General features: G+C 31.8%; 3 protein-coding genes across 3 annotated transcripts; all 3 read right to left on the reverse strand.

The window, feature by feature from the left end:
* Positions 1-17,960: 17,960 nt before the first annotated feature.
* On the reverse strand, positions 17,961-18,758 carry LOC129299568 (uncharacterized). The gene has a single exon (XM_054938043.1). It carries the CDS (start codon positions 18,550-18,552, stop codon positions 18,097-18,099), a length of 456 nt encoding a protein of 151 aa, XP_054794018.1. The 5' UTR covers positions 18,553-18,758; the 3' UTR covers positions 17,961-18,096.
* A 1,209-nt stretch (positions 18,759-19,967) lies between these two features.
* LOC129299565 (alkaline ceramidase TOD1-like) lies at positions 19,968-24,576 on the reverse strand. Its single transcript, XM_054938039.1, has 4 exons — positions 24,229-24,576; positions 23,939-24,142; positions 23,140-23,703; positions 19,968-20,546 (listed from the first exon to the last, which is right to left on the reverse strand). The coding sequence occupies exons 1-4, from the start codon at positions 24,479-24,481 to the stop codon at positions 20,182-20,184; spliced, it is 1,386 nt and encodes a 461-aa protein (XP_054794014.1). The 5' UTR covers positions 24,482-24,576; the 3' UTR covers positions 19,968-20,181.
* Positions 24,577-25,526: 950 nt separating this feature from the next.
* On the reverse strand, positions 25,527-26,460 carry LOC129299566 (uncharacterized). The gene is made up of 3 exons (XM_054938040.1): positions 26,408-26,460; positions 26,201-26,278; positions 25,527-26,088 (listed from the first exon to the last, which is right to left on the reverse strand). The coding sequence occupies exons 1-3, from the start codon at positions 26,435-26,437 to the stop codon at positions 25,867-25,869; spliced, it is 330 nt and encodes a 109-aa protein (XP_054794015.1). The 5' UTR covers positions 26,438-26,460; the 3' UTR covers positions 25,527-25,866.
* Between the last annotated feature and the right edge of the window lie 1,001 nt (positions 26,461-27,461).

A 27,461-nucleotide genomic window follows, 5' to 3' on the forward strand; every position in this document is an offset into this window, starting at 1 on the left:
TCAGGTGGGCTGAGCTTAAAGTATTATACTCTTTTAAAAAAGGTTATATAGTCAAGCCCGACCATAACATTTTTTGAGGGAGGGGGTTCGGGCTAGCCTGTTAATCTGAACCCAAATTATTAGCTCTAAAAACTATAATAAATAATTTATCTATAAGACTACATCACATTATCATGCCTAAAAACTACATATTGTTATTCTTGTGCTAATATGGGTTCATTATTTAATTAAAAAAAATGAAATGGGCTTCACTATTTTCTTGAAATATAAATGGATTTTCAATTTTTGGACTGCAAGCAAATTGGATCATATGCGAGCAAGGGCCATGCGATAGGGCATAACTACATGGCACAACACATGAGGACCCACTTGTCCTAAAATGCCAAACCTTTTTAGCCCTGCTTGGTAAGGAAGCCTCAATTTAGAGAATTTGGATTTGAGATTGGTAATAGAAACGAGAGTAGGAATAAAACTTTAAAATTATACTTGGTATGAAGTAATATTTGCAAGGAATACTTATTGTTATTTTATTTTATAATTAAATATAAATTATAAAAATACTATAATACCCATAAAAAATTTAAAAAAATGTAACTATAACTCATCATTCAAACACTCTCCCTCTCCCCTAAAATGAACAACCATGGCCGTGCAAGAGAGGCTCCTTCCACTACTCATCTTTATCATCATCTTCTTCTTTCTTCTTCTAGTTACTCTTCTAGTTTAACCTTATCGCCAGCCTCTCCTCTTCTTTCTTCTTTTGGTTTGAACTAAGATTATGAGAATGTCAAGGATGCAAATGACAATGAGGACAACGACAGTGGTGGGATCAGGTGGTCGTAGCTTGAGTTTAGAAAAATTATGCAAATAACATCATCAATCATTCTCATCCTTCTCTCATCTTCGATCTCCTTCTTATCCCTTTAGGTCTAGCCGCGATGTCAATGGAGGAGAGACTAGCATCAATGGAGGAGGGGCCGATGTTGCTTGCTTTGAATGGATGGAAAAAGGGAAGAGCCTGGATGGAGATGTCAATTGATGAGAAGGCAAAGGGAGGGAGACAATGGAGAGAGAAGGGGGCAATTCGGTCTGAAAATAGTCAATCTTAAGATTGATTTTTCCAATATCGGTGGTGGTAGTATTAAGCAATCCCACATAGATGGGATTGGCATTAGGATTAAATTTTTCATTCTTTCATACTAAACATGAAAAAGTAGGATTATCCGATCCCAATTCTAGTCCCACCTTACCATTCCTTCCTACCAAGCAGTGCCTTTAAGTCCTGAACCAAAAAAAAAAAAACACTTATAAATAAGTTCCATTTGTGGAAATACACTTAAGCTATATAGTTGGCAATTATATAGCAATTATTTGAAAATAACTGCTATATATATAAGCATTTTTTTAGAAAAAAAAATAGGGGTTGCATTTTTAGCGGCCCTTCATTATATTTTCTTTTGTTTTTTTTCCTTTCAAATTCTTGAACAAAGTGGAGTAAAAAAATAAAAAAATAAAGACAGAGTAGTAGAAACAATATCCAGATTTGAAATTAACAACAATTAACGCTAAGATTTTCCTTTTAACAATTTAAATGTAAAATAAAAAATAAAAACTATAGATTTGAAAAATCAAAGAAGCATCCTCACAAAGAAGATGAACTTAAACCAATACCACACAAATTTGAAAAACCACATACTTGAAACTAAAAACTACAAATCGTAGTTGCAACTATGGAGGAATAGCCTTTCATTTAATAATATAACCAGGGATGACAATGAGAGAGAGTTGAGGGAGAGTAATGTTGGTGAGATCGGGTACCACACAAACTAAACAATGGTGCATGGTGTTGTGGGTGCACATAGAATGGAGGAGAAGAGATGTATGTCATGCCGAAGACCATGGCTGGAGTTTATTGTGTGAGTATTGAAGATGAAAACCCAAAGTTTAGAGTGAGAGGAGTGCTTAAGTAAAAAGAAGGTTGAGTATAGAGTAGAGGAGTGAAGTTGCATGAGAGAGAGATAGGACAGGAGGAAGGGAGAGGGTTGAGTGTCTTGAAGGTAAAGTGTGAGGGATGGATTTAAATGTGGGAAATAATGAAGAGAGAGAGAGAGAGAGAGAGAGAGTAAATGTGCCATTAGATAAAATAGATCAATGGTTTAGAGATAATGACATCGCCAATTTATGTGTTATATAAAATGTGTGTGTTTAAAAAGTTTTTTATAGTTAAAAAACTATGTAGTCTCTTTTAGCAGTTTTTTGAAATAACCACTACATAGTTTTAAGGATATGTAATAGTTATTTAGAAAGAACTACCATATAGTTTATAAGAAAGAAATAAAAAAAAAAAGCAAACATCACATATAATACATTTTTAATGCTCAATCCCCTAATCACAAAAATAGAAGAGGGAGCCTTAATATCATAATCATTCAACATTAATCACATTTTTACTTATTTTTTACTTGCATTAGTATTTTAACCCTTTCTAGATTTCACAATTCACATATATACTTAACTTAGGGCCCAAAATACATAGTTTAATATTAACCAACACATAATGCAAGTAAGCGCACGTGTAAACTCCTTGGTGGAAACATAATCAATAATTATACACATAATATTCAAAATAAAAGAGATCTACAATTTTAGGATCAAAATCCTATGCCTCAGTGTTTTTCCCTCGGTCTTCTCTCAATGAGCTAACTCTTGTAATTTTGAAGAGAAACAAGTAAATACAACCACTCAGTAACCAAGGTCTATCTAACTTATATTAATGCAAGTCAGTTTATCTAAATGCAAGTGGCAATCACTGTCATACCTATGTCAATTTAACATGTTCAAGCACATATTCATATTTTACATCATTACGACAATATAATTACAAAATGACAACACAATAGCTCATTTTCATATTGCTACAACACTAATCACATGTTTTCATCACAAGGGTAATAATACATCCAACTATGTGCCCTTTTTTTTATCACTATATGCATGATTACATCTGTCTTATATCCTCTTTATGCCTTTGATATAAAACTGTGGGCTATAACACATTGAAATCATCTATGAGATGAGACTACCTTAGTCATTCATGCTTGAGGGGCTACCTGACTAAGGTTGCTTAACTCACTTGTGAATCACGATTTCTCCCAAATCTCACACTGTGCGATGTCATTCTCCCTAAACTAACTTCCTCTTAAATAAGTTAAATTGCTAACAACAGTTGTTAAATTGCTAACTTTACTTATTAATTTACTAACATTAGTTGTGAATTACTGACATGCCTAGTAATTTACTAATATCAATTGTAAATAACTAATAGGTCTTGTAATTTACAATTGATATTAGTAAATAAACAATTAAAGTTAGCAAATTAAAAATTAGTGTTACTAATTGTCTGACAGATGAATGTAATTTACAAATGATATTGGTAAATTAATAAGTGAAGTAAGAAAATTAATAATTAGTGATTCTACATAATAAGTTAAGGGTATTTTGGTCTTTTATTGTTGAAATTATTTTGACTTTTCTCTGCTGAACTAAACTGAAGTTTTAGAATTTGGACCTACCAATAATTATGTCTCTTCCTGATCCTTAACTAAAAGTCCCCCTAATGATTACTTAGCTTAAGCTTAATGAGGATGATGCCATCCAGATGAAGCTGATAAAATATCAAAATAACTATAACATTTGTCTCTCTCTCTCTCTCTATCTATCTATATATATATATATATCTTACTATACAACTTACTTTGAATTTCACATGAATACATGAAATCTATTTTAATTTCTGAATAAAAGAGTGATGTAATATATAAAATTACTTGTAAGTTTCACTTTATCTACATTTGCTATTTGTTTCTCTTTCTCTTTATTTTAATAAAACTTTTCCTTTTCAACTTATTTAAAAGTACAAATTCAATTGATTAAAAAAATGAAGAGTAAATATGCAAATTTAATCACGAACTATTTTTTAAAGAGAGTTTAGTATAAGGCAGTGCAAAATAAATCATGAACTAATAAAAATACAGCACTGGGCATCTTCTATTAATTTTTCTTGAGATTTTTTTCAATCTTTTTGAAATTTTTACTACCTTCAAGTGTAATCCTTTGCCTTATAGATGGCATCCTTCACCTTCAGCGCAATCGTTCACCTTCAAAGACAACATCCTCAATGCTAATGACCTTGTTCCTGGCAAAACTGTGCCATCTAATCAAGGGATCAACATGAGCAACCTTCCTAATGAATCTTAATTCAGTAGCTTTGGGGCTCAGGTAAGCCATCATTAGCTGGTTGTTAATGTCTAAAAGCCTAACGGTAGTGGCCTTAACCTTATTGATAAGCGACACTAAGTCTTGTTCACCTTACCAACCAAAACTATTGACACAATCTCCATCATCTTTATGCCCATAACTTAGAGGTCATCATGAAAAACCGCTTGAATGTTAAAGTCACTATGTAATGGTTTATCTCTAGGCTAGCATAAGGCGAAGATTGACACATAAGAGAAGAACAAGGTTGTTGATGATGGATGCTTGGAGTTTGGGGATTTCATGGTGACTCCTCAATACTTGACTACTATAGTTTTGCCTCAAAACTTTTGGATAAAGGGGAGGGATTTGAAGAGAACATCAACGCAAAGTTGATCGAGAGTGAGTGAGTCAGGATGAGTAGAAATTTAGATGAAAGCAGTGTCCCCAATACTCGTGACATGCTAACTATGTGAATCTTACCCAGTTCAATCCATACCCATACTAATGAAAAATTAGTTATCCAACGCCCCCTTTCTAAACCAATTCCTACTAAATTAATTTAGAAAATAGAGGCGGTGGCAGTATCATAATTAACATAACTTCTCGTAGGCCTTTCTAAATTGGTTGTAAGAGCACCTGATCTTAAGAACACTTTTTAAACTAGTTATATATTGAACTAGTTTAGAAAGGGTTTCTTAAAAAAATAAATTCAATTTTAAATTATTTCTAAACTAGATTTATCAATAACTGGATTGGAAAGTTTTAATACTTTTTGGAAAAAAAATTCTTTTTAATATCTACATCAGTTTAAATAGTGATATAAAATAAAAAGATACATTTTTAATTACTTTGTAAATCAGTTATTGTGAAATAACTAGTTTAGTAAGGCCTTGCTTGTCTCACTCTCTATTTAAAATTCTCTTTGGCCATTCACTTATGAGCTTCTCCTCCCCAATGCTAGAGATTATCCTCCCCTAAATCGATCATCCTCGCTTGTGTTCACCTTCTTTGAGATTGGTTTAATGCTCTCTTTACCTTCTGTCACTAGTTTGGGGTTTGTTTCGTTCACTTAGTTTGGGTTCGTCTTCTGGGTTCGCTTGGGTGTTTTTGAGTTTTAGGTTTTTGTGGTTCATTCACCTTCTTGGAGCTTGTGTTCATGATTTTAAGTTCCTCGAGTTTACAATTAGGTATTTAGTTTTTAATCACTTTCATCTCATTCCTGAAGCTCCCATTTGATTTCTACGTTTGCTTTAATTAATGTTTAAAGTTTTGTTCTAATTCTCGTGCTTGGTTGCTATAATTTCTAGGTAGGAAGCTTAAACTTACATTTTTTACTTGTTGCAATTTCTGGACTCTCTCCTTCCTCACATGGGTGTGCTATTTTAAGCTTTACTGTTCTGCTTTAAGGTATTTTTCATTTTTTGTCATTTTTACTATTTAATTTGTTGGTGTTGCTTGGGTTGGTTGATGGCTGAATACAAATTTTATTTTAACTTGCTCTTGATCATAGTTTAAGTTGCTTTTTTTTTTTACTAGTATCATAGTTTAACACTATTAATACTTGAACTATGGATGAAATTATGTATCATCTTGACTATTGCTGACGAAATGCTTAGGGTATTGTTACTAGATAAGATTGAATTTTAGATTGGGACTTTCAAATTTAATTTTTGTATAGTTTTTCTTTATAAAATTATTGAAAAGCTTAATTTTTAGGCATAACTCTGTTGAAATTTTTATTAACTTATGTGTGTAAGTTAAATTTTTTTAGATTGTTAGCTTATATTAGGGATTGTTATTAGTTGGAATGTGATACGTTAATTTGTAAAATTATTGCAAAGTCTAACTTTGAGGGGAGATTCTATCAAATTTTTTTTAAAACTTATTATTTGGCCCCTTCTATGTGAAAAGGGCCAAAGAATATCGCTCAGTGTTCACCAAAGAAATAAAAATTTCCAACTTAAACTAAAAATTTTAGAAATGAGCAATATTAATCTTTTAACTTTATTACATTTTAGAAATTTAATCATGGATTGAAGTTGGATGAATACTAAATGATATACCAAAGAGTATGATAATAGGGTAAAGGGGAAAGTTTTATTATCCTTGTGTAGATTGCTTGAACGAAAGGTGACTAGATATTGTAGAAATATACACATACTTGATTTGTGAGGGATTTTCCAAAAAGTTACACAACATAAATATGGCATGGTGAAGAAGTAGAAAGGTTGAGGCCCAGTACATCACAATAATGGAAATTTGTTGATGATGGTGATGATGATATAGTAGATCAATTAGAGGACATGATTTGTGATATTGGAGAAGAGGCTTTTAAGCAATCACATGCATATGAGAATATGAGCAGTGATGCATTCGGGGTGTGAAAAATACTAACTATTATCAACATGATTGAAATTGATGGTTTTGAAAGCAAGACATAGGTAGAGTGACAAGAGTTTTATAGAATTATTTGAGTTAATTAAGGACTTGCTTCCAAATAAAAATGTGCTACCAAATTGATACTATGATGCAAAGAAAATACTATGTCCATTGGGCATGAAATAAAAAAAAATATGTATGCCCTAATGATTGCATAATCTATAGAAAAGAGTTTAAAGATGATATAAAGTGTCCAGTATGTGAGACACTAAGGTATAAAGAGAAAAAAAGCTCCTATGAAGGTGTTATGGTATCTTCCAACTGTGCTAAGACTCAAGCACCTTTTTACCAATGAAAGGGATGTAAGAAATCTGAGATGGCATTTAAATGAGAGATTAATGATGGGAGGCTCTGACATCCGGTCGAATCTAAGCAAATGGAAGAAAATTGATTGACTATTTCCTGAGTTTGGCAATGACCCAAGAAATCTTAGGCTAAGACTTAGTACCGATAGCATGAATCCTTATAATAGTCTTAGTAGCATTTATAGTTCATAGCCTATTCTTCTAGTGATTTATAATTTATCTCCTTTGTTGTGCATGAAATGCAAATACATCCTGCTTTCTATGTTAATCTCAGGATCAAAACAACTAGGGAATGAAATATATATACATATATATATATATATATATATATATTTATCTAAAACCCTTGATTGAAGACTTAAAAGTGTTGTGGGAGGTAGGTATGGAGGTATTTGATGCAAATCAAAAGGAAGTCTTTAAAATGCATGCCATGATGTTTTGCACCATAAATAATTTCCTTACATATGAAAACTTATTTAGGTACAGTATTGAGGGGCATAAAGCGTGTCCTATTTGTGAAGAAGGTACCCATTTTCATCAACTTCAATATTGAAGGAAGATGGTTTACCTTGGCCATAGGAGATTTTTTAAACATGATCATCACTATCGTAGATTAAAGAAAGCTTTTTATGGTGGTTAAGAGCACAAAAATGCTCCTGAGCCATTAACTGGAGCACAAGTTTATGAAAAGGTAAAAGGTATTAATGTTATCTTCGAAAAGAATATGAGGAGTACAAGTAAAAGGAATGTGTGGAAGAAGAGGTCAATTTGTTTTTAATTTCTCTATTGGCGCCATCTTGATATGAGATATTGTATTAATGTCATGTATGTAGAGAAAAATGTGTGTGATAGTATTGTTGGAACATTTCTCAACATATTAGGCAAGTCTAAAGATGATGTAAAGGCAAGATTAGATTTGGAAGAAATGGAAATATGAGAAGATTTACATCTAAGGCAGGATGGTAAGTGGACTTATTATCCACTAGCAAAACACACATTGTCCAAGGTTGAGAAAAGAAACTTTTGTGAGTGTTTACATGGTATTAAAGTATATTCAAGGTATTCTCCTAATATTTAGAAGCTTGTGTCGATGAAATATTTGAAATTGGTAGGCTTAACGTTTATGATTGCTACATTATAATGTAACAACTACTTCCAGTGGTTATTTGGGGCATTTTAGAAGATGTGAGGCACATTATAACTAGACTTTGTTTCTTTTTTAATGTTATATGCAGTAAAGTCCTTGATTCCATTAAATTAGATGAACTAGAAATTAAGGTACATCTTATCTTATGCCAACTTAAAAAAGCTCTTCCTTCCTTCCTTTTTTGATATTATGGTATACCTAATTATTCATTTGGTAAGGAAGATAAAATTGTATGGCCTTATTTACTTACGATGAATGTATCCTATTGAAAGGATAATGGAAATCCTAAAATGTTACATGAAGAATCCACATCAGCCTGAAGCATCCATTATTTAAAAATATGTTTATGAGGAAGTAGCTAAATTTATCAATATTACTTGAATAGAGTACAACATGTTAGGCTTAATATCTCTTGTGATGAAGATGAGGGTAAACATGGGGTTACAATGAAGAGTATAGATTGTGATCCATTGTAACAAGTTCACTTGTACATCTTGAATAATATTGATGAAGTTTAGGAGTACAAATCTGCTTATCAAGATCTTGTAAAGAAAGAAAATAGTCAAATGACTGAGCAGAAATTGATTAGGGAGCATAATAAGACTTTTGCAGCTTGCTTTAAACAAAAGGTTGAGAAGGAGGAGTGTGTTTCTGATACAATTAGCTGGTTGGCATGAGATCTCAAGTATCATATGATTAGTTGGACAGCATATAATATAAATGTGTATTCCTTCTACACAAAGTCCTTGAATGACAAGAGTACTATGTAAAATAGTGGTGTTACATTAGTAGCGGAAGGGGTCTACTTCTCCGATACAAAAGACAAAAAGCCTAAATTAGCATCTATGCCTTATTATAGGGTTGTTGAAGAGATCTGAAAGGTTGATTATACTAAATTTAAAGTACTCATTTTCAAATGCAAGTAGGTTAATATTAATAATGACATTCAATTTGATCAATTAGGATTTACATTAGTTCATCCTAACACTTTAAATTTTAAAGATGAACCTTTTATTATGACAGACCAAGTGAAACAAATGTTTTATATAACCAATCTAGTAAATAAAAGTTGGTCTATTACTTTCTAAGGAAAAATGGTCATTGATATTGATGATAAGGGTAGTTCAAATTTAGATCTTTCCAAGACTCCTTCTTTTTTAAGGGGTTTACCTAAATTGAAAGTAGAAGATGAGCTTGACAATGAATATGATGTAAGAAATGATTATCATGAAAGGCTATGGGAGAATATTCCAATATAAATATATTCTTCAAGTTAGTTAATTAGTTATAATATTATTTTATGACATTTGTTTTATTTATGTAATCTAAACTAATATATTATTTTATTTTTCTAAACAGTGTGAAATAGAGGATCAAAGTGTTAATCAAGGTAACCCTAATGGTATCCTCAAGCCGGCCTATTAGAGTGATACTCTAAGGGAGCCTGCTATTGGGACTTCGAGCGAGCTTGCTATTGAAACTTTGAGCGAGCCTGCTATTGAGAGTTGCAAGCAGTCTTCACAGAGGAGGGGTAAAAGTGACAAGAGGTTGAGAGGGTTGGCCCTCAATTGTGATAGTGAGGATAGGATACTGATTGAATTTGATGAGTATTGGAGACCAATAAGGCTAAACATAGTCAAATATACTAGCTTTATTGGCCTGCTCGCACGTAATAAGCCCAACATCTTGATACTTGAGCAAGCAGACATACGAAAGCAAGTGAAGAACTATATTCAAGACTTTATCTAGTATATGATCATAACAAGTCATTGTTATTACCATTTTATTAACTATTATCACTATATCTTGTTATCAACTATTTGAATATGGTATTGTAGCTCACATATGATGTGCCAAATGATGAAGGGTTGAGAAGGGCAATATTAAAAAATTGTTGTGACCATTAAAGGTCATTCACGACTATAGGCTCGGCAGTACGTGCACATTGAGGTGAAAGAAGGCAAGCCACGTCCTAATCCATGTTCTAAGTATCTATTTATTGATGAAGATACTTGGGAACAATTCTACAGGCTTCAGATGACACCAAAAGCTTTAGTAAGTTGATTTATTTTGGATTATTTCAAGTCCTTTCAATTATATTATTAATTATTATTTCTATTAATTATGACTCATTTATTATGTTGATCTTATTTACAGGAAAAATGGGCAAGTGGACTAGCGAATGGTAAGAGAAACAATTGTCCCCACATAATGTTTCGTGTTAGGTATGCTAAAGATGACCAAAATTTGATGGCTCAAAAGAGGAAGAGGTTGGAGGAAAAGCTAAGTCTGACCCTTCTACTCTTCTTTCTCTACCATCTTTGATGCATTTGCAAAGATAGATGAAAGTATGGGCACAAAAAAGGAGTGGGTTTTACACATGCAATAAGGCTCGTGTAATTGGTGAAAAGATTGTAAGTATTATTATTTCTTATTCTATTTTCTTCAATTAAATAATTATTATTAATATTTGTGGTTTGGTGCTACAGGATGAACTTAAAAACAAGCAAGTCGAAGGATCCTTATTCTAGACAGAAGGAATGACATCTTGACTATTGCTATAGGAAAGAAAGAGCATTTTGGCCATATTAGGGGAGTTGGGGGTGGGGTGGGCATAAAGGTCATCACTAAGGAGGATTTGGAGGTGATGCTGGCCACTGTGACGGTAGAGGCCAAAGCATTATTGATACCATGCTAGATGCCAAGATGAAGCAAATGGAAGAGAAGATGATGAATATTTTGAGTTCAAGACAAGATACATTTAGGCACCATACCCATTCTCTTGCAACTTATTAAAACATAAAAGGGAGTTTTTACGTTGCTAGACATCCATCAGAGGGCACTATAAGTGTTGCCTTAGGTTATCCTTGTGAGCTGTATATGGAGGATCCTGATAGACGTTTAGTTGCATGTGGTAGTGTCCATAACTTGGGGCCAACCATCCACCACATGGCAATATAAAATGATCAAGTTAAAGTGATAGCTAAAGAGGTTGTAGTATCTGATACTCTTGTCCCACTTCTAACTGAAGAGGTGAAGATTGTCAATGAGGCAGAAAAGACATTTATCCTTTAGCCAAAAAGGCTTGTTCATATGATTGCAACCAAGGTAAGTGTTTTTTTGCTTTTAAATTATTTATATTTTTCAACATGGACTTTTTACTTTTAAATATTTTTAAATTATTTATATTTTTACTTTTAAATTATTTATGTTCCCCAGCTGTAGCCTTAGCCTCAACTGTAGTTAACTTGGATGCAACAGTATATTCTAATGGCATATGATGAAACATTTGAGGTAGTGATTTTTCTAATGGATGCAGCGGTTGTTGGGGAAAAGGATGTGGATGTCAGGGTTGAGGGGGAGGACTTGATGCAGATGTTAAATAATGATCAGCTCACCTTATCACACATGCAATTATGGTTAATGTAAGTGTCAACACTGTATTTTGTTTAGACATTTTTAAATATAATAATAATAATAATCAATTTAACCAAAAAATGAAATTTTAATAATTTAGATAAAATGAAAAGATAAAAAAATTAATTAAATAGGAATTAATTTTATTTTTACCCTAAATAATCTTTTGTTGGCTAGGATTTTATTTCTTTTGATTAGCTAAAACAATTAGTTTGAAAAAAATAAAAAAATATTTTCTTTTAAATTTTAAGAAGTAAGAAAATCTAGGATTAAGAAAAGATCTTCTATTTTAGATAATCTTTCTTTTCAAAATTAAAATTTAAAAATGGTAGTTAAAAAAAAATCTAAATTTAAGATAAGATCCTTCATTCTAGATATTCTTATTTTAAATTAAAAGTGTGACATATAAAAAGTGATAATAAATATCATTAAAAAAGGGTTATAATTTAAAAAAAAGACTGAAAGTTAAACACTGAAGCACAGCGTTTAACCCTTTAGTCGTTCAAATGCCCTAGTTCTTTAATCACGATGAAAGGGTAACACAGAGAGAAGAGGCCAGGTGTGGTAGCCCCAAGTCATTTGAGGTCATGATTGCAGAATATAGCAAGGAATAAAGCGCGAAAATGATTTTCCACCTCACATGCAAGCTCTAAAAATGGATGCCTTCTCTTGATCTTGTAATCTCAAGCATTGTTTTAGTCAAAAATGGCGAAGGCATAGATGGGTGTGAAGAAAATCAGCTCTGCAGATGAAATTTGGCACCGTATGAGGAAGGAGAAGTTAAATCAAGTCAGAATTTGTAGATTCACACTACCCAGGTATGATGTTCTTCTAAGATATAAAAAGGGGAGTTTGAGTTTAAGAAAAAGGGGAATGGTTTGAGCTTTGAGAGCATAAGAGAGATTTAAAAAAATGGTAAAGAGAATTGAAAGCTTGCAAGGGGCACAGAGAGAGCAAGACTAAAGAAGTGGAATAGGGAGAAATGATCGGACTAAGAGGTTGAAAGTAGAAGAGACATCCATCTCAATAACATATTTGAGATTAACTTCCATGTTTTAAATTTGGGTTTCTGATTTCAAGTTTAATTTCTTTTGCTACTTTATAACAAATTTGATTAGTTTTGGAATGAACAAAATTGAGCTATAGAGATGCTGAAATGAAAAATAATCCTTTTATGGTTCAAGAGTTTTTTTTTGTCATGAATTTGATAGTGTTGTATGTGTACTTGTTTATTCATGTTTGAATGAAGATATGAATTAAAGGATCAAAACCACTGCCTTTGATGTTTATCAAAATTGCTTGTTGTAGGTTGATTTCTTTAATAAGGATATTAGGTTCATACTGCTCTATGTGTTGATAGACTGTATGTATTTATGGGCGTGTATTGGAAAAAGCGATAATGATTTGGACTTAAGTGTTCAAGGTTGCTAATTTGCTTATTCCATATTTTGGGTATCTTGGGTGCCTATATGTTATTATAATGAGTTTATATGGTTTGGTGTCTCTTTGATATTGCTATTCTTGACTACCAGAATATGTAATTAGTACGGTTATTGATTGTTGTCCTCCATGTAGTTCAATTAAGGTTGCTAAAATCAATCTTTCTTTCAAACTTTAAACATACTATGTGTTCTGGATGCATTTAAGGAAAAAAAAAAGACACAATCTCCAAGTTATAGCTCTCTTTGCTATGCAAATTGGCTTGATTTGGCTTTGAGCATATTTTTGTGTCTCAAGCTATGAGAGATTTCCTATGATTGTAAGTTAAATTTTAGATGCATTTTTAGCATGAAAGAATGTATGGACTAAGCTAATTTGTCGATATTACTTTGCTGATAAAGATAAGGCATTGATTTGGTTTTAATCATTTTCAGAGAAAAATTAGTGCTGTTGGGGAATTATGCAATGGCTACACACATGATTTATTAATTGTCTTCTTAACAAAAAAATGTTGCTACTTCATTTATTTACTTTTCTTCCTTTTGAATATCATTGAAGCATCAAGCCGAATATATAAGATCACATGTTCAAGACAAAAAAAAAACAGTCTGCTCTCTATTTATTGCATTTGTGAATTTTATGTTTAAATGAATGATTCATGAACATGAACACAAATCTCATTTTTTAGAGTTTGTTATGTGAGACTTTGAGAATCTTTGCAAACATTTAAAATAATCTTATGCCATGTAAATTAATAAGATTTTGCATATGTTAGAATCAATCTTGTATATTAAATATGGGTTTCAATAGCACATGATTTAAATTAGCAATTTTGTTTTTACCTTTTTCAAAATATAATCAATTAAAAATATTTAAACAGTATCATGTGAGATTTGAAGAATCTTTATAGATATTCAGCTTAATCATCTTATTGTGTAGGATAATAAATCCTTACAAATGTCATGATTATTAATTTATAAATAAATGGATATTGTATATAATAATATAATAAATTTTTTAAAAATTATTAATTAATTAAATTAATGTATTTAAATTATGACCAACTTAGATTGCTAAATCCTTTTGTCACGTGTGATTTTAAAAATCTCCGCAAACACTTAGGATAATCATATTAACATGTGAGCCAATAAGATTTTATAGGTATAATGATTAAGACTCTTTATCATACTTTTTTTTGCCATGAATGATAAAAGTATCCATTGGCACATTGAATAAATTTTCAATATATATATAAGTGAGAAAAATATTAAAATGAAATATGTAGTAAATAATTAAGATTTCATATTGGAAGAGAAAAATAAAATTTCAGCAAGCATTAAGACCAATTGTATGCCCACGAGTGACAATAAGTCTCAGTAGATACATTAAATCATTTTTAGAAAAGATTTTAAAATTAATTTTTTATATTGATAAAGTGAATCTTCAAAATAAGAGAAACTATATTACTTCACATTTATTTTTCAAAAAGGAAAAAACAAACATAGTTTCTAAAATTAGTATAAAATAGTGAAAACATTTTTTTTAAATTTAAAATGAGAGTAAGAAAATGAAGTTAAACTATTTTTGCAAATTAAAACATACCAACCCATATTTTAGAAAATTATTTTGTTTGCAATTGATAAATTATTTTCATTTGACTTTCTCTTTTCATCATAAATTAAAAACCATTGACACTCACATCTATCTTGAACTATGTGAACTTTGATCCCCATTACAGGATATGTAGGCTCTAGAGTCAGATTCTGGATCAAGTTTGCTCTTATAAATAAATCACTGTTTCTTTATTTTTTTTAATGTCTTACACGTGAATGAGAAATGGTAATTAAAATAACTTTAAAACCATATTAATCTAACACAATTAATTTTGGATAACTGTTCTCACGAATAGATGTTGTGAGGTGTCTAATACCTTCCTTACACTCAATCAATTCTCGAACCCATCTTGTTTTCACAAACTATCCTTTTCATTTTCTTTTAAAGGTTTTCCAAGATTTTTTTAAAATTTTAGTGGCGATTCTTTTAAATCGGTTTTGATTTCAAAGGTTGAATCTTAAATCTTGCGCGCTATCCGCATCGCATTTTCAGATGTGATAATAAGCATCTTATCTTAAATTAGTATAATTAAATAGTTTAACTAACTCACATCTAATATTGTAGATATATCCATCGTGATTTGGTGTCATTAGGAAAATATCATAAGTTTGGATTAATTTGCTCGAGAACACTCCTAAGCTGAGAGATGAATATATATCTTAGAGGTACTCCGAAAGAGTACTACATTGCACCATATATCCATGAGTAAAAATTTTTTTGTCTTTCATATAATTATGCTTTGAATTTGCTTTCTTTAACTTCCATTAATATTTTTCTATAGTGGCCATTGGTAATTGGCACTCCTTACCATGAAGAGCAACATTGTCCTCTTCTTGTGCTCCCTTCACTATAAAGTAGGGAAAGATTTGAAGAAGACTGTAGGTTAGTAAGTATCCATTCACTATAAAGCATCGTTTGTTATGTTTAATTAGTGGTTGTTGACTTTGTAATTTTGCTGATAAGATTATGAGGACATATCAACATGATGAGTTGAGGAAGCATACTCATGAGATTAATGACCCTATATGGATCACGCCAAAGGTAAGAGTACATTTCTTGGGAAATTAACCTACTTAATTTTTAAAAATATAATTTTTCTATTCATTTACAAAGTCATAGGCAGCCAAAGAAGTCTCAATTATGTGGCTTGTATGTCATGTGGCATATTTTCAAGATTATCATGCATGGCGTGAATTCATTCACCTAAGAGGTGAATGTATTAGTTTGGTTTTTTTTTTAGTCCATCTAGTTTTGTTTTTTTTCTTCCTTCACAATTTACTAATATTTTATTTTTCTTTTTAGATGTTCGAGCTTACTGAACCATTCCTTAAGGAGAACATTGATAAGGTCAAGTAATGGTGGATGGAGTTTTTCATAAAGTTTCATATGGGGTAGCACATAGTTTTTATAATGTCTTTTTTAAATAGTTTGATTAGTTTCATGAAATTGTACATACAATATTTAGGGTTTATTTGAGTTACATATTTGAATTAAATATTATTTCAATTGATTTATTGATATTAGTTATTCGATTATAAGATTATACTGGACTGGATTAGATGGTTTTTATTTGTAAGTTATTGAAAAATTTGTCCTAAAAAATAGGGGGCTTAAGATAAAACAAATGAAAGTATTTAAAAAAAAAAAAGATCACTTTCTAAACTGGTTAAGACATTAATCAGTTTAGAAAGTTCATATTCTAAATCTGTTAAAGTCAAAATTGGCTTAGTATGCAATGCTTTCTAAACTGACTTAAAAAGTATATATACTAAACCAGTTAACACAATAACTAATTTAGAACATGAACTTTCTAAACTGGTAGAGAAAGTGTTCCTTTTTTTTGTTTTTTTTGACAATTTTCTAACATGAACCTTCTTGACAATTTTGCAACCGGTTTAGGAAGTCTCACATTTTTTAAACCACTCTTATCTAAATCAGTTCTAAATTCAATTTTGATTAGCTTTTTTAACCGGTTCAAAAAGCATTTTTTGTACTAGTGCCATTTGTCCATCTCTTCCCCATTCCAAAGGAGAAACAAGGTGATGATTGATGATGATATAGATGATACACTTGATCTCGTATTGAGATTTTAGTTGTAAATAGTGACTGTGTTAGATTTTAGCTTTGTGTTCTTGAGATCAACAAATGTTTTGGTTATTGGATGGAGAATTTTGCTCATATCTATGCTTTGCTTATAAAATTATTTGTTCTTGAAAAGAGAAGAAGGAGTAACTAATTTTGCAACATTGAGGTAGAGATAGAAATAGAGGTGGAGATGTCGATGAATTCAACCTCGAGACAGATCGATTTCACAACCTTGTGGTAGAGATAAAATGATTAATCTATCTTTCTCTCTCTTCAAATAGTGTCATCAACAAATTGATGAAAAGTACCAAGTGCTTTGATTTTATAAGTTCATGATTTACAGTAACACCATAAATAATATAGGCTACCTTCTGTTTCTTAAAAAATAATTTATGATTAAATTTATACTTTTATTTAAAATAATTACCTTACATTCTCAAGCTTAAATATTCAAATATACCATTGCATTGAACAAATATATATAAAAAGCTAAAAAGTATTACCATGAAGCTGATGTTAATAATTCCACACAACAGTTTTAGAATACATTAAAATAAGGATCAAGTGTTATTTTTACCCCTTCATTTTATCCGAAGGATAACTAGAGACCATAAACTCAATTATGTGTTAATTTTATTTCTCAACGTTAAAGATTCTATTTTTTATCATTTTGATATTAAAAATATTTAATGTTTGTTTGTTATTAGTGAACTTTAATATTGTTTTAATATTTTTTATTGATTTAAAGGTTATTTTTACCCTTCAATTTTTATTTAAATAATACACCCTCAACTCAAATATTTTATAATAAAAAATATTTAAAAATATAATATAAGGCTACTAATGGCTAACTAATAATGAAAAAATGATAAGAAAATAAGTGAGAGAATTTTTAAAATTAAGAGAATTAATTCATAATAAGTTTAACCTTCCCAATAACCTTTTACATAAAATTTGAAGGGACAAAAATAATTCTTGACTTTTTTTAAAAAAAAAAATAGCAACTAGCATGACAATTTTGAATCATATTCGAAGGATACATGAACATCGAATCTTGGGAGGAACCAAGTAGCCAGACACTGAAAAATTCGAAGTTGAAGAATCCCGTTAACAATGTTATGCTGATTCGAGTGATTTTTTTTTTTTTTGAATCCAGACTGGCATTATCTGATAATCTTCGATCTCCAACTCCAACCAAGATAATTTCCAATAAATTATAGAGGGTAAATTACTTTCCCAAGGTTTGCCATTTCGAATTGTTGAACCATCACTTGAATTGAATAAAAAGGTCCAACTAAATAAAACCCTAAAATTAGAATTATTTGAATTGAATTCTTTCATCTGGAACAATCCGGTAATTGTTCCTGCGTTTGCTGCTGCTAATTCTACTTGCTAGTTACCATCCTTCTTCTCTTGATCTTCTTCTTGGAGTTGAAAAGCCGAGACAGGAAAGGATCTGGAAATCCCGCTGGAATTAGCGAAGGCAATCTTAGCGGAATCGGGATCATCAATGAAGATATCGGAGATAGTGACCCAAAAGAACAGCTCCTTGCTCTTCACCCCCGTTACCTTCCTCATTCGGCGCATCTCGACGAAGGCGGTGACCTCGGACTCGTACAAAACGGTGCGTCGAATGGCCTCGAACCTGTGCTCGTTCCTCTTCTTCTGCTTGAGCCAGACGAAGCCAGTGGAGCGATTGTGGCCTACCTCGATGATGTCGTTCAAGGGGAGCAATCCTTCGGGCAGACAAATCTCACCGAGCAGCTCGCGTGACTTCTGCTTGCAGAGATCTTCACCATGGTAAACCTCAGCGTTGTCTCCGTGGGTTGCTATTAGATGTGTTGCCATTAAGGTAAAGCTAAGAAGAGTTTATTTAGGGTTCGAGAAATTTCGCTGACCTGGGTTCCAGACTTTAGAGAACAACACCTTGTATTGTGAACGAAAACACAGAATTTATAGTGAGGAAGAAAAAGAGATAATTTCAGTGGAAGGAGATGCAGTTTGTCGGGGCACGATGTGGGTGGGGGTGTTCGATACGATAAATGATGGTGATTGAATGAGAATCATGTATTTGACACGCAGAATACACCCTAAGAAACATTTTCCCCCAAATTTAATGCTTAATCCTATTATAACAAAGATGAACATGCGTCCTGTTTGACAAGACATTAATTATGGGCCCTAAATAATTGATTTTTTTAAAAAAATTTCAAACAGAAAAAAATAATAGTTATTGAGTTAAAATCACATTTTAAAATAAATTATGAAATGTTGTTTATAAATTTAATTTTATTATTAAATAATACATTTTACTTCTTAAATAAAGTTTAAAAAATTTAATAATATTAAATATAATTTTATTAATAATTTAATTTTAAAAAATAATATTATTTATGGTAATTTGTATAATTAAAATTAATTTTAATATCCAAAAATATTGTGCTATAATATAATTAATTATAATTAAAATCAATCATATTAATTAATTATTTATAATTAATCATATCTAATTAAAATTCAAACGGGTTCACAGACAGAGAATAAGGAAAATGTCAAAACAACATATGGCAATAAATTTAATTGCTAATGGATCGATCTTCTATTTTGACAACATGTGGTAGTTACCTACATGACGTGATGCAATATTCTTTCTATTCTAAATTGTACCATAATTTAAAAAAATTATTATTACAAGATATAAGATAATTTCAAAAAAATAAAATTTTATTAATGATATATTTTTTATATTACTTTTTAAATATAAAGAGAATTAAAATAATATTATAACTCAATGATTAAGCGTGTAGGAGGATTTTTAAAAATTTATACTTTTATTTTTAAAAAATAAATTTATAAAATATTATTGTTATATTTTATAAATATGCATAATTTTATTTATAATTTAAAATAAAAGAGTATTTTATATTTTTTTTATTAAAAAATGTAAGATATTTTTAACTGAATCTCACCTCTTAATAAAGTTATTACATACTTTCAAACTAACTCTATCTTTTTATATTTACTCATATTAAACATCCTATAATAAATATAAATTTATTATTAATAGAACCACTTTAAAAAATAATAATAATTATATTTTAAAAAATTTTATATTTTTAAACACTCATTTTTTTAAAAAAATATTTTATATTTTTAAGCGTATAGAGTAGAAAATAAATTGGATATGCAAGGCTTCATTATGAGTTTTCTTACAAAGAGGGGAAACGAGCCTGACAACGAACTCTCTCAGGTCATCAGTTTTACCCCAGTAAAAGTACTCTCTGTATATCCCATTTTTCCTTCAATTGTCAGAGACTCCGTTCTACGAACAAAAAAGACAAAACCAATCATAAGGGTTCTGTTTCTTTACAGCTACACCTTTCATCGTCCAGAAGATATATACTAATAAACTAGGATTTCTTGGCACGAGAGCAAGAAATGAATAATGGAAAATATAATAAACAAAGGGGATGGTGATCATTGATCATCATCATCCCACATAACCGAGAGATAATTGTGACACTTGCTGCAGCAGCTGCCATTGAAGTATGACAAGTCAGAGTCAGCCCTTCTGGTTCTTGTGGCAGCCTTCTTCAACATTACTTTATCAGTACCTTCACTGCTGGTGTGCCTGAGATTGTGGCGATACTCAAGGGCCACTTGTTCGAAGACTTCAGCGTCGAACATGTTGAGCCTCAGCTTTGGTCTCATGTGATCTCTCACAAATGCAAACGCTAGTTGGTCTCTGGGGTTGAATCCCTCCAACTCATTGAACATTAGACACGAGAACAGGTTGCTTCTTACTCCATGTTTCCTCAGTATCAGAGCACTGTCTGGTACATCTGCCATATCCATCCATTTCATTATTTACATTCTCTAATACTACTGGATAAAACACAACACATTTCATCCTGTTATTCTATAACAGATGCTTTATAATATTTTTTTTTAATTTTTAATCAGTACATTTTTATTTTGCGTTTACAATATAATGTTGATGTTTATTTTGTATAAATATATATTGTCTTTTAGTATATTTTCAGGATAAGTCAATTGTTAGAGACTAATCCTTGGAAGTATTGAGATTTCATTTGAGAGGCTAACCTCTCCTAACATATACTCTTTCATATGCATAGCCTAAGAATCAAATCCTAATCACATGCTTACAAGATCTGATGAATAACTTATCATCCATGCCAAACCTAATGGTAGATTGTTATTTCAAGTTACATGTGAGGGTTGAATTTTGTATGGTTGACTTGGCTGTACTTGCTACTACTTTCTAAGATGCTAATTCCATTTATTTTCCCATGAGAATGAGGAGAGATTTCAGTCTTCGCACGCAGCGGCGGAATCAAGCTAGTAAGGTTGGGAGGGCAATATAGACTAAATTATTTAATTTTTTTATTAATAATTTAAAATAATTTTATAATAGAATTGAGAAACTTATAAGACAACAAGTCGTTTATATAAAACTTTAAAATAAAAAAAAGAGCTTTGCAAAGTATATAAAAAACTCACGCTACAAAAATTAAAAGAAATTAATAATTGATTTATATTTTTATCTACTATTACTTACTGAAATACGTTTATGATTTTATTTATAAATTATTTTCAATATATTTTATTGAAATCAAGAAAATATTAAAATTTATTAACCTTTTTTAAAAGTTTAATAAGTTTTTAATTTTTTATTATAAATATATATTTTAATAACATACTTTGTCTTTTCAACATTTATTATAAGGTAAAAAAAATTTATAATAAAAATTGAATGATATGATTTATAAACATGATAAAAAAAGTCCGCCCCCACACATAACCTTCCTTGAATTAGCCGTCTCTATTAAGGGCACATTCTGCATTTGCCATAACTAAGCAATTATCATTAGTAATTATGGATCGATAATGATCATAATAATCTTGAATTCGTCACAGCACGCGAAAGCTTTTCACTTTCCTAAAAATAATCATTCAGATGAAGGTTTGCCGCCCCGCTCCTCCTAACTTATTAATTAATCACACAAATATAACCAAAGTCCTTTAATTGTAAAATGTACTACTCTACTTTTATCAGCTTCGAATTAAAGCAAATTTGATTACCTTTACGATGAGGACGCCCTTTTTCAAGCTCAAGCTACCTATAGCATAATTTTCGAAGGCTTTGTAATAAGTATCTCACTTATTATCTCTAAAACACAAAAATTTGTACAGCAATCCCAATAGAATATGAAAAAAAATACACTATAGGCTCAAGGACCCTTTCTACAAATTTTATTACGGATAAAAATACACAATTGCGTTTGTCTCAAGGGTATGTCCATGTGTGCACAATAAGATGTTCACAAATTCTCAACACAATGTTCATGAATGCACAACACATTTAGTGAATATAGTTTAATTTCAAATGAAATGTACAAACAAGCAAATGATATAAAACACAATGTTTATGAATACACAACACAATATTTATCAATTCTCAACACAGTGAACATTTGTAGATTTGCAACATTTGCACAACATAAAATCCATAATGAATAAAATATTTTCATTAAGACAACGTACTTCAAGTTAATGTCCACCAGATATGTTGTGTATTTATAAATATTGTGTTGAGAATCTGTAAATGTTGTGTTATGGATACATGAACATTCTATTGAAATGAGAACAAGCAAATGATATGAAACACAATATTCATGAATACACAACACAATATCTATCAATTCTCAACACAATGAACATATATAAACTTGCAACATTTGCATAATATAAAGTCCATAATGAACAACATATTTTTATTGAGACAACATACGTCAAGTTAATGTCCACCAAATATGTTGTATATTCATGAATATTGTGTTGAGAATCTATAAATGTTTTGTTATGGATACATGAACTTTCTATTGAAATGAGGGCAAATAAGTTTTTTTGTTCACAGCAAAATTTGTAAGAAAGGTCCTTGAGCTTGTAATACATTTTCAAGTTTTATTAGGCTTGCATGCAATTTTTTGAGTTTTGAGAGCCTAAATGAAATTCTCCCTTTTGTAATATGCATGGTGACCAAATCTAACAAGAAGCATAGTCCTTCTCAAACAAACAACACAGATTAACCGTCTAGCTAGTGATATCAAAGAACGTGACTTATCATTACAGTATTCATCTCTCAATGAAAATTGATCTAAATTACATCCAACTTACAAACAGGGCACAAGCAATTTCATAATCTAACAAAAGAAAGGAGAATTAAAATTAAATCCCAACTAACGAAATTAATTATTTTTTCAGTCTATTTACAACTCATATTTCCATATTATTACCTGTTAATTAAACTCCAGTAATTACAAGTGTATGGGATTTGTAAGTAATTAATTTTATTATTTGAAATTTATATGTAATCCTCCTAAAATAAATGATAGCGAGCGAAGAGATGTGTACCTGAGGCATAGGGCAGCTTGGAAGGTCCCCAAGGTTGGAGGCCATTGTCACAGTAAGTCTCCATCTGCAACTTCAAGGCATTAACATCCCACCATTTCTTCCACCTCGCTGTGGCCATTGCTTCCTCCATTGTATGAACATAATAAGGGTGTTTCGATATAGCCATGTCCACATTCTCAGATATCACCAGCGAGTGTATCAGCAACAATGGATCCACCACTAGTTGCAGCTTGGCATCTATCCATATGCTGAACTTGGAGTTTGGAAACAGCCTGTGTACCAAATATTTTGGTATCACTCCATTCATTGCTGGGTTCTCATACAAATCCTCCCTTGAAACCTTCACGAGCCTCCATGCTCCTACCTTGTACTCTCTTGATTCACCTGCTGACACTATTCCATGGTATTGAAGCCCTTTCAGAGTGATGTCGTCTATGAACATGAAGAAGCACACATGGTCTAATGTTTTTGATCCCAGCCCTCTTGGCTGTCGCACCTTGTCGTGGTCATTGAAGAGGGCTGAAACTACTACCAGACCATCACACTTCTCCATCGTCATTTGATCTGAATCAAGAGAGAAACAACACACACATCATGTACAGTGCAGAACCAACAACTTCAAAATCAAAAACAGTCTGATAATTAATTAAAAAAATGCTGCAGAATGAATTATTTGTAACAGAACAGAGCTTGGAAGTTTATGCCCTGAATTACATCATAACAGAGAACAAAACACCTTCAGGCCGATGTTAATTTGTGCACAGGTAAAAAGAGAAGTGAATTTTCATGTGGGACACACCAGAATCTGCGATTGGAAATTTCTTGAGAAATCCACAAGGAATTTGTTGGTCATCATTTCGATGATTGAAATAAGAAAATCTTATTTGAGAGCTGAAATTCCCACCGAAACTGGTAGAATTCCCCTGCATATACTTAATAACACGGCGGGAAGATGAAGACTGATCGCGGAAATTCTGGATATCCTTGAAAGCGTCCCAGTAATCTAAAAGCCAGAAACCAAAACTCAGAGCTTCGATGGCAAAAACCGATCAATTACGAAAAGAGCAAAGATTAGAATCACAAAACTACCTGAGAAGAAGACAGGGGAAGAGCAGGTGGAGCGAGTGGTTGAGACGGCATACTTGTGGGGGTGATAGGAGGAATTGTAGGAGAAGAGCGAGGAGCGTATGGGATCGAAGGGAGACGATCGGAGGAGGCATTTGGATTGAGAGAGAAAGGTGAAGAGAGCGAGAGAGAGGGAGGAGAAGAGATAGAAGAGAGAGAAGCAGAGGAACTTGGAATGGAGGATGAGGGGTTTTGAAGTAGTTATTAGCTTCCCCATAATGCGTCAGATTCACAGATTGCTGATCCTTTTCTTTTTCCTATTTGATCTCGCAATCACATTTTTTCCTCTGGAGAAAGACTCATGATCTTCAATGAAACACCCGCGGAATGTTCCATTTTTTTAATTGCATTCGAGTGCCAATCAATTTTGACGTTCAAGTTTTGTCAATAAGTGAGAGTGCTAACAAAGATAAAGTGAAGGGACCAAAGTTTAAAATACAATACATAATCGTCCATGAATATATATATATATATATATATCTTCTATGTTTTGTTGACATTATCTGTATTTTCATAATTTACATCAGTATGCGGAAGGTACTGTGGCGCCAAAGCCAATACTTTGCAAAGTTGCACTTTCTTTAGTGCAAAAATTTAACCTCATCAATGGCTTATGCCTCATGCCATTGAGTTTATCAATTTTTATATAAAACAAGAAGAATTTATCAATAAAACAGAGTAGAATTCAAAATGCTCCACATGGTTCATGATTTAGGGATAATATCATTTCCTAAACCTTCATTTTAAAATTTCAAGAGAAGTTAATTGTTATTATTTTGGAGAAAATATCACTTTATATACATATATTTTGACTGTGTTTTGTTTTTTGGTCTAGTAATTTATTTTCATCGTTCCTTGTTCCATATACTTGACCGGTTTACAATGTTAGTTATTTTAGTTTGAAAAATATTCATAAAACCCAAGAATTGTCATAGCAGTGTTTATTTTTCTGATATGGACTTAACACGGCTAAATTGTGTGATGATCTGGAAGACATAATTTAGGCTAGTTAAACGTTAAATTATGAATCATGTTAATTCAATGTCAGCAAATTAAACACTATTTAGACTAAATCATGATCCTTGTAGATATATTTTAAATTAGAAGGATTAACATTGCAAATGAGGAATAACATAAATAAACTACAGGACTGAAAAATAAAATACGGACCAATATTGGCATTTACCCTACATTTTTCAATCATTCCCCATCCTCATTAATTTTAGAATTCCAGGTAGTGTTAATAATCGATCACTAAAAATAAGTTAAGGACATATAATTTCCCCATAACATTATATACTTTTAACCAAATATTATAGATTCATTAAATAGTAATTACCCCATTGACTTGGCTCAATCCGTACAAATAGATGACTGGGATATAGCTTCTGAAGACAGAAAAAAGATGGGAGGGACCAAAAACATGAAACCAACTTGTCTCCTCCGTTGTTATACACAGACACGACGTTCCTCTTTAGAAGGCGCGTTACTACAAGCGCTGAAGGAACAGGGGATACCGTCTTCTTCTTCACACACCATTTTTTCTCCCACACAAAGAGAAAAAAATAAAATAAAATAAAACTCAGATCATATTCATGCATCTCATTTACGGGAACTCTTTTTCGCAGAAATCTCTTCAATTCCAGTTTTAAGTTTCATCACTTTGTTCCTGAACGTCTGGAAATCGGTAATGGTGTCAATCGCCTCACCCAAAGAAGATGATGATGAGGGCTTTCTTAGATGGAATAGTTCTCGGATTTCATCGAACTGTTCCCAACATTCTTCTGCTTTTTTGTCGTCTCCCAGCATTATGTATATAATGGCCTGTCAAAATGTTCAAGCACAAGCCACGTTTAGTTCTCTAAGTAGGTCGGAGTTCAAGAGGTAAGAAGAAATGAAAAATGATAAGAGAACTAAAGAGAACGAGCATGTGTACTTTGTACAGTGGACGACGAGCATCTGAAATTTCTTCATGCTTCAAGCAATCGCGTTTCAGGGCTTCTTTATATTTCCCCTGCATATCTCATGTAAACAGGTTTCTATTTCTTTCAATATTCTTTTCAATTCGAACTTATAAAAAATCTGTTTGGATGTTCAAAGATTCATGTAGATAAATTAGATGAAGATGGAGAGAGATTTATACCTCATAAATCAGCAATTCAACAAGAAGCATGCCAATCTCGTAGGCTTCATGGGGATTCCAGAATGGGCTTTTTCAGCCTTTTTGAGTTGCTCCACTGCTGAAGCTTCTGTTCCACTTCTTTCCACCTTCCCCACAGTACTCTGCCAGTCAAACATTTACAAAAACTCTTTCACAGTAAATATATTTACATATTCAGAAACCTATCTCCCTCAATGGGGGAATTGTTATTTTTCCCACTTATGATTTCAAAGTCAAATTTCAAACAAGAAAATTTGTAATGCAACGTCCAACTTACCTGCAGCTTCTTCAAATCAATATGCTCATCATCAAGCAAATCCTCATTATAGAATCTGTTCTATGAAATGTGTCTGGGCTTGGCTCAGCTTCGTGATAGTCAAACAATCTCTTCAATGCTAGATCACCACCATATAGCTCTCTAAAGGTCTTGGACCTTCTATCAAGAGTCTGAGGCTTTCTCCTTGACTTAAAAAGCTTCACACAAATCCACACACAACAAAAGCAACCAAGGATGACCAAGGGTACTGCAATTTTAGCAGTTCCCCATACTTAGAAACTAAGGACAGCGCATGAGATGACACGTTTCCACACTTACTTAGAAGACGGGAAGAAATGGGAAAGCTTTCTTCTACCAGTTGGTCCATTCTGATGGTTTTCTAATTTTTCGTTTTCAATTTGCTTCTCAGCAAAAGACCAATTTAAATGCATGCTTCTCTCCCCCATAAGTTATCAAGCTTGTGAAATAACATGAAGCATTTTGATTATTCTAGACTTGGCAAATGGGTAAAGTAAATTATATTCACAACGCGAATCCTCCACTTTTGCCATGAGAAATCCCAGACTTTAAGCAAAGATTTATGCCTTGTAATTAGTGAAGGCTGACAAAGGCAACTAAAGCTTAGATCACTGCTCTTAAACATGTAACATATTGTCGCTGTGTGGTGACTAGAACGTATTTCTTACGGGACAAACCCAAGACCCAGTATGTATCAGATATTTACTTTTAAGTCCTTTAATTAAAAGGAGAATTACAGCC

Source organism: Prosopis cineraria, unplaced genomic scaffold, assembly GCF_029017545.1.
Source record: "Prosopis cineraria cultivar Desert tree isolate PC_DT_omini unplaced genomic scaffold, ASM2901754v1 PC1211, whole genome shotgun sequence".
Lineage (NCBI taxonomy): Eukaryota > Viridiplantae > Streptophyta > Magnoliopsida > Fabales > Fabaceae > Prosopis > Prosopis cineraria.